At 40.5% G+C, this 13,752-nt stretch overlaps 1 protein-coding gene across 5 annotated transcripts in view; it reads right to left on the reverse strand.

The window, feature by feature from the left end:
- MYLK3 (myosin light chain kinase 3) overlaps nucleotides 1-13,752 on the reverse strand; it is a 61,617-nt gene that overhangs the window by 16,349 nt on the left and 31,516 nt on the right. For 3 of the 5 annotated variants that reach the window (XM_074583043.1, XM_074583044.1, XM_074583041.1), the window contains 2 exons: nucleotides 2,877-2,967; nucleotides 1,144-1,582 (listed from right to left, as the gene is read on the reverse strand). In XM_074583043.1, coding sequence (XP_074439144.1) covers nucleotides 1,144-1,582; nucleotides 2,877-2,967 — 530 coding nt within the window. Of the gene's footprint in view, nucleotides 1-1,143; nucleotides 1,583-2,876; nucleotides 2,968-3,960; nucleotides 4,027-6,483; nucleotides 7,203-13,752 lie in introns of those variants that run through there. The other 2 variants (XM_074583042.1, XM_074583040.1) reach the window with 2 other exon arrangements.

Consider the following 13,752-nt stretch of genomic DNA (forward strand, 5'->3'; position numbering starts at 1 on the left):
GTGCTAGTCTTCACAATGAGCCCTTTCCCTCGTGAAGCCTATGTGCTGACATCACGACAACTTTCATTCATTTTGGTAATTTATTCTTCATTCACTTTTTTTTATTATTTTTTTTTAAAGAGTTCTGTAATCCCAGTAGGCACTTACCCATTGCACAGGAAGATTAAAGCATCCACCGTACATTCACAATATACACAAGTTTTCAAATGAAAGTCCACATACACAACAGTAGTGTCATGTTCTTGTCTGGGCTTCAGACACCAATTTGTACACACAAACAGTGGGGGAATTCCACACACCAAGTAACACACACACATATATGTGTGTATGTATACGTGAGGCTGTCTATCACCCATACATACACACATAAACAACTTTATATCCACTAGCCCAGACAAAGAAGGCACAGCAGTTAAAATCTGCCACAGAATTTCCCTCTGTTGAGGTTTGGTTGGTTGGGGCTTTTTGGTTGTAGGTTTTTGTTGTGTGCATTTTTTTTTTTAATTTAAATAAATGGAATTAAAATCAAATCCTAAATAAATAATTCAAAAAGAAATGGATTATGAAAGACATATTACAAAACACTGATATGAGGAAAAGATTAGGCTAATAGAGATTTATAAAGGAACAATCTGATTATATCTTTCTTTAGGTAACCAAGGCATAAAAAAACCAAACGACAAACCCACTGAGAACAGCAAACAAACCAAATTATTTGATTTTGTCATATACTAGTAAATATCTCAAATTCCTTTCATCCCCACAGTTATAGAAAGAGAAGAATTGGAAAGGAGTGAGTGGTTTATGAATGTCCTACTTGAGCTAAGGTGGTCACCTTTTAACTCTAATACACAGGAGCCCCAAACACATAAAAAAAGTCTCCCCTAGATCTAGCTCTCTGACTCCTTGGCTTCACACACATTTACACAGGGCCCTTGCTGCTTTGAGGTTTTTGCCTTAACCGTTTGTAAGGTCTCACCACTCCTAACCTACCATGGATAAAAAAAACCGAGCATGGCTGTTTTTCCCCTGGATCATGCCTCAGCACGAGCTGCCTCCTTTAATGACCTGGCTTTCCTTTTTTTACTTCTAACACATGAAATGGTTTCAGATCACACAGAAAGCTACCAACAAGGCCATTACCTGGTACGTGTCACCTCACACCCTGTGTCAGATATAGCCCGGGATGTGGAGGGTACAGCTTCCCGGGATGCCGCACTCGACAATGGAGGTTTGTTTTCATTCTCTCTGAGTTTCTGGTGAGCAAGCTGCCCGTGGCACTCATCCAGGCGCGGGGCTCTGTCCATATCGTGTGCTTTAGCGGGAACATTTTGGTTGCCTACATGATCTTGATTTACGAAGGGAAGACCGTTGTGTTGATTCAGAGTTTTGACACCAACGTCCTTTGGCTGTTGACAGCTCTTAGAGCTGTGTGTTTTGCCAGCACCTTCTACTGCTTGCTGCTGCGCTGTCCTCTCTTTAACTTGGGGCTTGGAGTCAGCTTTGTGGGCTACAGCACTAGAAGTGTTCACCTTCTCACGTGCTCCCTTGTTTTCATCCAGCTTTTTCCCACTTTTTGTCTCTGAATAAAATAAGCCATTAATAATATATCCTTGACAAAAGTGACAGCAAAACATAGAGGGAATAAAGGAACACACCATTCAAAACAACCTATGCAGTTACATACATCTGAAAAGGTAGCAAGAAACCCCCTAAAAGGTTTGAAATCCTTACACCAGCAGCCTTGAGACAACCATTATTAATACTCATGGGTTAATCAGAGGTTTAACAGCTCTGCTGGCTTTACAGCAGTGTTACAGATTGAACTTGGATTTCCATAAAGCAAACAAAATGACCGGCAAGGCTCAAGCTCAGTGCATCTAAAATCTGAAATCGCTCTGCGAGCAAGTGTAACAGGTAGTTCAGTGTAACCACAGACCTACCCAGGACCCTCCTGAACCCAAAACTCCCTCTACCCGATCAGAAGGGCAGAGGCGCACTGAGCAAGACTCCAAGGGACGCTGGGGCTTGAGACAGAGCCTTTTGCATTTTCCACCAAGCACAAGAAGGTTCTTCAGCACCTTCTCATGACAATGATTGTGAATATCAACAGTGGAAATTTCTAGGGTAATTTCTTTCAGGATTCAGCATACACAGGGAGCTGGCAATCAAGGTTAGCTCACAACCTTGCATAGGTTTTGAGTCAGAATTGTGACCATCTGCTTTATTTTTGTCACTTCCTAAATGATGAAGCTAAAAAGGGGATCTCCCATAGACAATTCACTAACAATTTGTGAAGACGACAGCACGACAGGGCCCGCTCAACATCACGTTCACCCCTGTTGCAACTCCTCGGGCATAAATAATGGATGCAACAGGGCAATGCCCTGACAGATGGGTCCTAAATAGGAATCTAGCCCTGACATGGCAATGAAACTTGTTGATGAAAAAAAAGATATTCCCAATGTCAACATGTTCCTTTTTCAGAGAGGGGAGGGGGGAGGGCTTCAGATATGTTAAGGGGAAAGAATTTATTAGGTTCGCTATGCGATACTGCCACTACCTTCATGGTGTCTCTGAACAAGTACTGCTCTCTTACTTCATCTCACTATAATTCCAAAGCAAAAAACCTGTGCAGCCAAATAAAGGTGCTTCTTTTAGTTTCTTGATCTTCTAGCGTTTTGTGGGGTTTGATCCGGGGGACAGATCATCTTGGGGAGGAGGTAAGAACAATTATTTTCCCAGTACCGGTGGACAAAGTTACTCGGTTACATTTGAGTAATTCAGGTAGTGAGAAATAGCAGGCTATTAATTTCCAGTTTGTCTGCTGCACATTCTAGAGTCGAAGCTTGTAGCATGCCTGGAGTGATACATACCTTCCAGAGGCTTCTTGCTTTCAGTTTGGGTTCCTCTGTTACTAAGCACATGCTTAGGTTTTGCACCGCTCTCCTCAGGCTTATCTTTGGCCTAAAAATGACAGGGGAACACAAAAATAACAGTTATGGCCAAGAGTGTTTATTTCCCACTAGGTTCCTCCAACTATGTGGGTATTCAGATTCTGTAAACAGGCGCTGACACCTCTGATCTTCTGACTTTTTAGTTACTGCTGTGTTTACTCCCTTCTTCCAATCTCTCCCTGCTTTTGCAGGCAGGCATACTTCTAAAACAAGATGGCACAGAATAATACATTAGCTCACTGCCTTCCAAAATTCTGACCACGAAAGACTTTGCCTCCTTTCATCTTTACTGATATTGATTAAAAACCATGACATGTGAAACATAACAGAGAGATTAGAAAAATAAATGGTACTGTATTTCTGTTGCTTTTTGGCTGGTGACTGAAAGATAAGCAATGTCTCCGAAGATATTGTTGATATATTTGTCTCAAGGCATTGAACGATTCATGATTTGAGCTATGGTAGAGACGATACAAAAAAAAAAAAAAAAGCCTTATGGTGACTCTTGTAGATGTACTTGACATTATATGTGTCACCTTTGGCATGGTTAAAAACAGACCTTCTCTCTTCTAGAAGCAGATTTTTTTATTTTTAAGCACATTTCTTACTCCAATTAAGAAAGAAGAAGGGATATTTTGTAATAGCACCACTTAACACTTCACAAAACAATACATTTGAAATCAAATTAAAACTAAATAACTAATATTTAGCAAAAAGCATTACACAAAAATAAGGCACAACTTATTTCTTGGTTGACATACAGTTAAAATCTAGTGATGAGCAGCCTCCTATCCTTATTTGTACAAGCAAACAAGCAAATATGAAATATTTCTGCAGATAACTCTGATTACAAGATTGCTGCGAATCAGCCCCTTCATCTGTTAGTATTACAAGCGGTTAAGGATTTCATGCTCCAACCACATAGATGCCACAACAAAGCCCTCCCCACCCCCCTTCCAAAAAACAAATCACTCCAAGAGTAAAAGTAGTAAAAAATCATTACCATTTTTATTACAGCTCTAAGCAAACCTGCAACAATGACCAGGGGGAACATTATTCTTGCAAAATCCTATGTGCAAAGAAAGCCTTGGATAAGTGACAGTTTAATGCTGGTGGGTTTTTCTGTCTGTTTGTTTTCTAAATAAGAAGTTAGAGGTTTGGATCCTATGAAGCTCAATTCACAGTCTTTTATTGATTTGACTCCAACCCTGCAAAACGGCTTCCATAAGTTCCCATGGCATTCCTGGAATGCTGTCGTACCATCAAACAGCTTCACACAGAAATGAAAACATGACCTCCCCACTCCCCTCCCCACACTGAGTACCCTTGCACCGAGCCAGCTCCCTGATAAGCAGCACACTGTTACAAAACAGCAAAGGCTGGAAAACAGAAACAAGCAAGTAGCAAATTCCTTTTGTGAGCAACCCCCGTGCAGCTGTGGAGTTCTTTGGACAAGTCTATACCGTGATCACAAAACAAGCTGCAAAAACTAGACCAAAGTTAGCACACAGCTCAGCATAAGCTAATTTGTTTTTGAATTCACCCGTGCTTTGCTCCACGTTGCCCCAGCTAGGTCACGCACGTACGCTACCTCACTAATTCAAGCCTAGTTCAAATATCACTCAACAGCCGGTGATCAAAGTATAGACACATCTTAAGGTCTTATAACTGACCTTATGCTCTGATTTCAAAACTGTTCACGAGCAGAAACAAAAAAGGAGAACAATGATGGTCACATTGCAAAACGGGAGTTAGTAATAAAACTCCCCACTTGCGAAATACACATTGCCTGTTCTACGACCAAGGCAGTGGTTAGAGCCTGGGACAGAGACCTCTGCCCCATCCCAGTCCATCAGGTCACCACCAGCAGGTCATTTCACCTCTCAGTCTCTATCCGCCTATCCATAACATTTGGATGAAGTTCTGACCTCCTTCAGTCTCCTCTTTTGCAAACACCGATGAGGAGGCAGTGCATAGTGGCTAGTTGACAACTAATCCCAACAGTATGCTAGAAGTCCATGTGAAACATTCCTCCAGTATCCCTCACATCACCTCACTTTATTTACATCCCTCCTTACTGCTGTTTTCACTTCGAAACTGACAGTCTGGAAACAAAATTAGTTTATCCTCTTTATACTCATCTTCACCTGGCCACTGATACACTGTGTGCTGCCGGTTCAGCCCAAGGTGTAAAGCCTCCGAAGGACTGTCTCTGCCTCCAAGCGTTTTGCAGTGACCGCAGGCAGTAACTTATACCAGTGCAGCTTTAACCAAAATGTATCAAACTTTTCCATTTCTCCAAAAATCTGTAGAACCGAAACTGGAACTGCAAGCAAGTACAAGCTTCACCTCTATCCAGAATTAAGATTGATACCTGTTATGATGTTTGATACCTGACAACGTATGATTTATTGTTCTCAACCCTAATGGAAACTCTTAATAGATTCTTCTGTCTCCTAACAGTCTAGCTCACTTGTCAGCCTCTGGCATTTGAAACAGGAGTCCAGGAGAGCATTCGCAAAGCCCAAAAAGGTACATTAGCATCTAGCATTGCCCTGTTCTTGTAAAAGTTTAGGTGTACCCTCCCCCAAAACATTTTACAGTTTTGGTGAAAAAATATTTGGAGTAAGATACAAATGGACATTTAAATTTGAATCTAAGGTCTCCTTACTGTAATCATACCTCTACATACAAGAAGATTCTTGGAATGAACAAACCTATTCCAACTCTTGCAGTTTCCCCCCGCTTCTTCCCCGCTGCAGGGTAGAAGTCATAGTGAAAACAGAAAACTCCCGTCAGCTAAAACTAATTCCAGATGCCTGTAACTTCTAAAACCAAGGTTAATCTATTCCAAAACACCGTATCAACTCTGTACCGGTCTTGCCTGTTCCTCCCTCACTGTCCTCAATAATTAAGAAATGCATAGGAATTGATATCTAGGAACTTGCAAACACAAGAGCTATTTGATCTGAAGAGTAAACAACGTTGACGGAGTTGATAAAGTCACAGGTTCATCATAAAGATGTTGCTAAAGACAACTTAGATGTCTATGGACATATCAATAAGCTCAGTAATATGGCCGTAAGTCAGGACAGGTTTTAGCAACTGGCATTGCATTCAGAATTGATATCAATCAAGGAAACAGAAGCTTCCAACAAAAAATGCTTCCAATATGTTACTCATACTTTTCACTGGGGCCTCAATTCAGTCACTAATGTGAATGACATTACTGATACTCAGGCACTGGTAGAAGCTGAATTTTCCTTTACAGTAGTAATCTACTCCTCATGCTTGTTACAGGATTGTCTGGCACGCTTTGGGAACCTGGGACATAAGACCTCAAGGCATGTTTTGAGCCTTGGTCTCTGCCTTAAGGGGCTTGCAATTCAAAGGCCACAGCAGTAACCTGTAACAGCAATACTGAAAGGAAAACCTGAATTATACCTTATGCAAGAAATCAGCAGGAGAGCCTAAGGCCCTGCCGCATAATAAAGAAAAATATGAAGAATAGTAAAACAAAACCAACCTCAACAAGGATTTCCAGCAGACTCCCCTTCTTCCAGGGCACAATGCCTTTGAGAATGAAATCCACTACTTTAGAATTTTTTAATACTTCTCCCACAAATGTAATAACTTTATCCAGTGTATCAACCCTTTTCTCTATCTTTGCCAGCCTCTCCTTATGCTTTGAGGCATCTAGCTGGGCAGCTTTCATCAATTTCAACACTTCTGAGCATATGCTCTGGATATCAGCCTGGTGAGTACCGTCCGATACCTTTAGGCCTTTTTTCATTGCATCTGTCTCATCAGGAGCTGCTCGGGATACTGTTAGCTTGTTAATGCCTTTTTCTACATCATCAATGCCTTTGTTAACTCGCTGCAGTTTGCCTGTCAGATCTTCTTGGAAATGCAACAGTTTGTCCATCTTTTCATTCAAGAGATAGAGTTTTTTGTCCACCATACTTAAATTGTTCACTTTTGTAGGCTGTAACTTGGTCAGGGCATTTCCCTCTGCAAGGTCCAAGCCACCCGCAGACATTCTGTCCAGACAGCAGGATGTCAGATAGATTAGGTCAGCTTTTCATTAATCATAAATTAGAAAACGAGTGTCTGAAAGTTCATCTTCTTTAGCTATTCCTACACCAGACAACCTCACTTATTGGAGTCGCTAGAGCATATCATGAGATAGCTACTGCACAAAAGATTTATTTCTGTGTTATCTATTTCTTACTGCATGCTTTCAATGATGGAGGTAATCTGGCACCAGACTATATTTTCTTGGGCCTCCTTGACGTCACAAAACCATTTAAAATTCTTTCTTGAGTGGCTGTTGATAGGCAAGCATCTTAACAATTGCCAATGCCTGAGCAGACCTCTGGCGGGAGAAGGATTGTTTTTATGACCAGTTTTAGTTCTGTGATAATGAAAAGAACTTGCTAGAGCATTTCTCTTCATTAAATAGGAAAAATATAAAAGTAAATTTGGTGGCCTTGTGCTAATGCTCAGAAGAATTCAGCTTTGTAGCATGGATGCAGAGCACCCGGCATAGACCCAGGGCGTGCTCTTTAGGTTGGCTGGCACTTGAATTTAAAAATAGAGTATAATGACAAGGATCTGAAACACGTATCTAGCACCAGCATGTCTTTGTCAACTGAAACTTCTAAAATTAAATCTTTCTCCCAGGCTATGAAAGTGAACCAAGTAAAAAAAAAAATCTTCACAAAGGCACAGCAGAATTAGTCCAACTATTAGCAACAAAATTATTAAATCATAAATCTTATTTAAAGGCTTTGTTACTGACTTGCTTTCACTTCTGAATCACAGCATGTCTACTACAAAAGTTACAGTCAGTCACTAGAGAACAGACCAGTAGTCACTTTATACTGCCACAGTTCTGAATGCTTTAGAAACATTAATGAATGTGTCTTTACAACGCAGCACTGACCCAGAGTCAGTCCTCTCCCACAGAGGATGAGCTGCGGCATCAGGAGATGCCAGACATCATGTTGTGTCAAACGACTGCGTCTAGTTCTCCCAGGTCCCTTTTCACTGCTGTATGTGTGTAGAGCAGGGGTAGAAAGCAGTGGGGAAATGCTGCTGCCACAGGAGTCTTGGTGCAACAGAACAACGGAACCACACCAAAGCCACGGGCTTTGGGATGCCGAGCATTCCTTTGCCTCCAGTCCCTTCCTCCTTTTTTGGAAAAAGTGAATTTGCTGTACGAGATAGGACATTCTAGAAATTAAAATCCTTCCCCTACACACTGCAGAGCAGTAGTGGCACTAAAATTACCCTCTTGACAAGATGGTAAGTCCTTTCCACTTCTGTAAGACAAGGCTTTTTTACTATAAAAAATAAAACTGTTATGTCTACCAAAGCCACCAGATATTATAGCCAGCCTGATGGTTCTGTGACATTTAGAGGCCAATAACCGGCTTTACAAAAGATACCAAAAGGTTTAATACTTGGACTGTTCATCACCTTCAAGGGAGGGTTTGAATACCAAGCAATGACTCTAGAAGAAAATTTGGCCTGTGAAAGCTGATGGGAGTTGGCATTTCATGCAATGTCGTTTCTCCTGATCAAAAAAAAAAATATTTAAAGTCATTGGTATTTTCACAGTGGTCTGGGATAGTATGGCATAAGTTTTATGATACCTTATATAATCTTATTTTGATAACCAAGCATACAATGCAGTAAAACATATAACTACCTTGAAAGTATAGGACAGTGGCAATAAAACTCCACTACTGCATTTAAAGAATCAGAATTTTCAGACAAATGCCTTTAAGTAATTAATTCTTTCAAGCCTACAAACATTCTTGATAATAAATAATCAAAACAGCCAACATTTTTACTAAATCAAGAGTACCAGCTGAATGTTGTCCTCTTAGGGACAAAAAGAAAAAGGTAGAGTCATTCAATTGTTATATTTAAAGTTGGACTACTTGCAGCAAATATTTCAATAAGGAAACCTAGCCATAGAGTCAGCTACAGTTGCATGCTTAGAACTTAAGTTCCCACCAGCAGTGTGCTATTACGGGCACAGCACGCACAGTCGTGAAACAATGCAAGTACAATAAAAGTGCACTGGCCTCTGTGTGTGCTTGTGGGCAAATGGGAGTCTTTTGAAATCTTGAACCTTCTAAATTATTTAGCAACTGAGAGCCAAAAGCATTAATGCTGCCCCACTGTTATTTACTAGTGGTGTTATTCACATAATTCTGATTATTTAATCCGCCTCACATACAATGGACTCTAATGGTAAACGCTGTGTAAAACAAAAAAGATTAAAAAAAAAACAGAAAGGAAATCTCTGAATTTATATTACTTTACACAAGCAGACTTGCCTGACTGCAGCTCGAGGGGCACAAATCATCTCTTCCTTCTCCTGATTCAGCCACACACACTATATATTCCAGCTATATGGAACAGATTTCACCACCTACCTACTCACACTGTGCACTGAGATGTGTAAGATACCGTGCTATGGAGAATTCTTGCTACATGCAGCAAATATTCCTTGCTAGTGTTGTCTGAGGTACATACAGGGAAGATACAGGCAAAGCTGCCTCCAACTCAGATACAGCTGTTCAGCTTATAACACTACTTATATCACACAGTGCATCCATAAGCAACTGCAAAGTTATGGGTGGAATGAAGGACAGAGAAGAAGGAAACATCATTTGGCCCATAATAAGAAGTTTTAAACATCTACCACAAAGTTATTAAGGTCAGCTTTTCTTTTTCATTTTGATTTCCTTCTCCCCTTTCTTGCCTTTTAAACTTCTGGTAAACACACAAAAAATAAAAATGGCTCCAATGAATCTAACTGATTATTTTGTCTTCTGAATGATAATATGCTCAAGTTCTGGCAAAAAGTCTTGTCTTCCTTTTGCTTTGAATTGCAATAGAAGGCAATTTTTGTTCAGAACATTGATTTAGTGCCCAATGTTTGCATCTTATTTGAGCAGCCTGAAGAGAGCATTCAGTTCCAGTAACAGTCTCAAGCCTTTCAATACTTACCCAAAAAAATAAGAAAAAAACCCCTAAATTGCCTGATTGCATATTGCAGATCACAGTGTACCCCTCCTTAAACATCACAAAAAAGTGCAGTTATTGTAACAAATGTAATAGCCTATTAAACTCACTTTTTCTTTGTGAGGAGCTATTGCTTATAATGACATTTTGCACTTACATGTTGCAACGCATGTTGCTTCATCTTCAGTACTCCCCAAATTACATCTAAAGAAGTGTTGTATGAGCAACGAACACCAGTGAATCTTGCAGGACCTCTGTAGAGTGCAGAGCTATGCTCAGTCACCCCATGATGTCACCGGCAAAACAAACTGATGAGACACAAGACCCCATCACAGCCTGGATGTAACTTGATTAAAGTTTCTGGTGGTAACCGGTCTCCTGTGGATTTCTGCTTGTTTCTACCAGGTAACAAAAAATGAGCACTGTGATCTGGAGTGTGTAGGCAACTGCCTCCATTCCATTAAGAGCTGAACTGAAATGAACTTCTTGGATACCTTTAAAATACCTCCAAGCTATCAAGTTTCTCAGGAGTGCCAAAGAGAAGGAATACAAATGCTGGAGAACCAGAACTGCAAATGACCTTGAATTGATGATGCCAAAGACACTTCTATTCTCAAGGGGCAAATGAGAGTTTATTCCTGTTTGGCTTCAATCCCCCACACACCCTCCCAAGTTGTGAAAGAGAGATGTCAGAAAACAAAGAGAAAAATTCACATTCAACACAAAGAATGATAGATATGGCAGTTCAGTTATGATCCCTCCTCTGATCCAAGGGAAGGAAAAGACACAAAGATGGGGTGAAGAGAAAAAAAAGTAAAAAAAATAATCATCTACAGCATGTAGTAAAGTGACAGCAGAGGCTTATATCCCAAACAAGAAATGTCACAGAGGTTAAAACCAGCTGCTCAAACAGATCATCTCATTAGATTATTGCACTGCTTCCAACAACATAGTAAACTGGAGATGGCTGAAAATATGAAGGTAAATGAAAAAATAACCTTTTAAAAGGCCAAAACAAAGTCAAAGTTTTATAGAGAACTTGAGGGCATTGGGAGAGGTTTGCAATGGTTGCAATGCAACAGAGTTCTAGGGAGATAAAGAACTCAATGTGGTAAAACATACATCAGGAGCTTAGAAAAAGAAATAAACCAAACAGCAGATAAGTTCAAAACAATCTGGCTACATCTGCTAACACTAATGAGGCAAAAAAAATACTAATAAATATCCTTTACATATTTAGAAACCAGTTGTCAACTTTTTCAAGTTACACTGAAAATCTACTTAATCTACATCTACTTGCTGCAGCTCATTAATATACACTTCTTAGTTTCCCCTCCTCCCCACCCCCAGCAAATGAAAGGGTAACTAAATTTTTTAGGGTATCTAAACTTTTGAAAAATTAAGCCAGTGAGTAATCTCACACAAACAGCATGTTTCCTAGACACATGAAAGGTAATGAATCATGTCCACAGAGTAATGGTGCAGCAAGAGACCAGTTCTCATGACAAACGGCAAGCACTGAAAGGGCCATTGGCTCTCATTTAGAGGAATAACTTCCGAGGGCAAGATATGCCATGCAGTCTGGGTAAGCCTATCTAGTCCCATAGCTGGGTTTCCTGCTGAAATCAGACAAAAGATGTCCATCCGCCATATTTGGTGCTGTACTAGGAACTGGCCCACGCCTGCTTTAGAAGGCCAAGAACCTGACATTTAACACATTACTCACGTCGGCCGTTGGTTGAAATCCACCTGCACAGTAGAAGAGTCTATAAAGCACTATCAGTCTCCCCAAGTGACCCTGGCATGATACATTTCAGTATTGCCTAGCTCTCAAAAGTACAATGCTACTGCAGCACAAATCAACTAAATCTTAACAATCACTATATAAACTTTTTTTTCCAGTCGGTAATGAAACACTCTCTTGCAAGTCCTGACTTCTTCCCCTCCTTCTATTTTATTCTTTTTCAGATAACTGAGTCTAAGTATAATGCTCCCAAGGCGGTGGCACAGCTAAGGATCGGTTAATGAATCTGCGATCACATGTAGTATTGTAATGCATCTCTGTCAAGCAGCTGACAGCAGAGAGCTGAACAGATCAATTATGACATTTCATTTACATCAAAGTGATGAGCTTTCTAGATAACAGTGTTTACTATTTGCCCACATGGCTTAACAAGAACCTTTAAGTCCTTCCTGCAGGTTACTTTGCCTCTCAGGAGGCCAAGAGAGCACCTGTTGCCCATCCACATTCACTCACTTGACCCCAGAGCTTATTCTCACCATCAGGTCTGTTACTCTCAGAAACTACTTTAAGAAGCTGTCTCAGTACTTCTAATTTTCATTCTTTCAAAAGTTTTTCTCTCCTTTTTTTTCCCCCCCTCTTTTTTTTTTTTTTAAACAACAAGCTACTACTAAACTACTTTACGCACTTGGACCAGAAGAGTGGTAATTAGCAATGTTTCCCTGGTATGGTGGTAAGGATTCATCCTCCCACTCCTCCACACCCTTCAACAAAGAGCTCTTCTCTGAAAATTGAACAGAAAAGTCATGTTACTCATTCTGCTTTCCTTGAATTTCAGTGATTTTATATGTAATGCAGCCAGTTCCTCGTAAAGCCTGCTGCTTCTAAAGGTCAGCCACAAAAGTTACCCTTGGATTCAAGAAGCCTCTCATTTGCAAGATGCTTTCTCACCACTACTAGGAGCTCAGCAGAGAACCCTAGGGCACCTTTTATATCTGCCAAAAGCTCTTGTGTCTATGGCAGCTCGCTCAGGTACAAGTAATTGTAAGTCAGTAGGGATCCACCATAATGTAGGAGAGTAGCCTTGGCTGTGCAGTAATGCCAACAGGAATAAAACCAGTAAAAGCAAATTCTTGTCACTGAAGTGATGCAATAGGCCACTCAGTATAAATATATACATGGAAAAGACCTGTTGCATAAGAAAGGGTTATTTCTAGACAGCACTCTTTTTTGGGGAAAAAAAAAAACCTTACATAATCCAGAGTTTGCTCCAAAACACACTGAAACCATCACAATTGTTCTCGCTGACTTGAAGTTTGACTGGCTTCAAATCAAATCCCTCAGAAAAGTCTCTGGTTTGCCAGCAACATGCTTTTGTTGGAGAAGATGAAAATCACCAGATTGCACTGTGCTTTGTGTTGTCTTCTGTTCCCTTCCTGCTTCAGAAGATCTTCTCAGCTTCAAGTTTGAAAAATTACCACAAAATGCACACATAGAGCTGTACTAACTTGCCAATTTGTAACCATCATTTCCAACTTCACCTTTCTCAGCACCATGACTGACAACTGCTGTAAGAATATATCCAATTATTCCCTTGGCTCCTCCACACATATTTCCAAAGTTAAAAGGCAGTAATACTGTTCCCCCAACTACCCTTCTGCCCTTCATAGCTGCTGACTAAAGTACGATCACCTCCAGCACAATTTTGCATTGCATTGTTTCAGTATTTGAAAGGTAAAACACACAGGCATCTCAAATCACGTCGCACTGCGCTGGAATTAAGTGAATGAAGTGTTCATGGATGGCCACAGGAGGGGCAGCCTCCAGCCACTCACAAACCATTTGACTGGACTTGAGGGTGCTTTGGCTAATGACACGCGCCTTTGGAAACTTTTCCGAAGCATTTGCAAAAGCAGTTAGTGCCATCGTTTCAGGCTTTGTGCAAGCTGGAGTCTCAGTTACTGATTTTTTTCTCTCTCACATTTCCATCTGACAGTTGCCACTGTGGTACAA

This window comes from Larus michahellis, chromosome 4, assembly GCF_964199755.1.
Source record: "Larus michahellis chromosome 4, bLarMic1.1, whole genome shotgun sequence".
In the NCBI taxonomy this organism is placed as follows: domain Eukaryota; kingdom Metazoa; phylum Chordata; class Aves; order Charadriiformes; family Laridae; genus Larus; species Larus michahellis.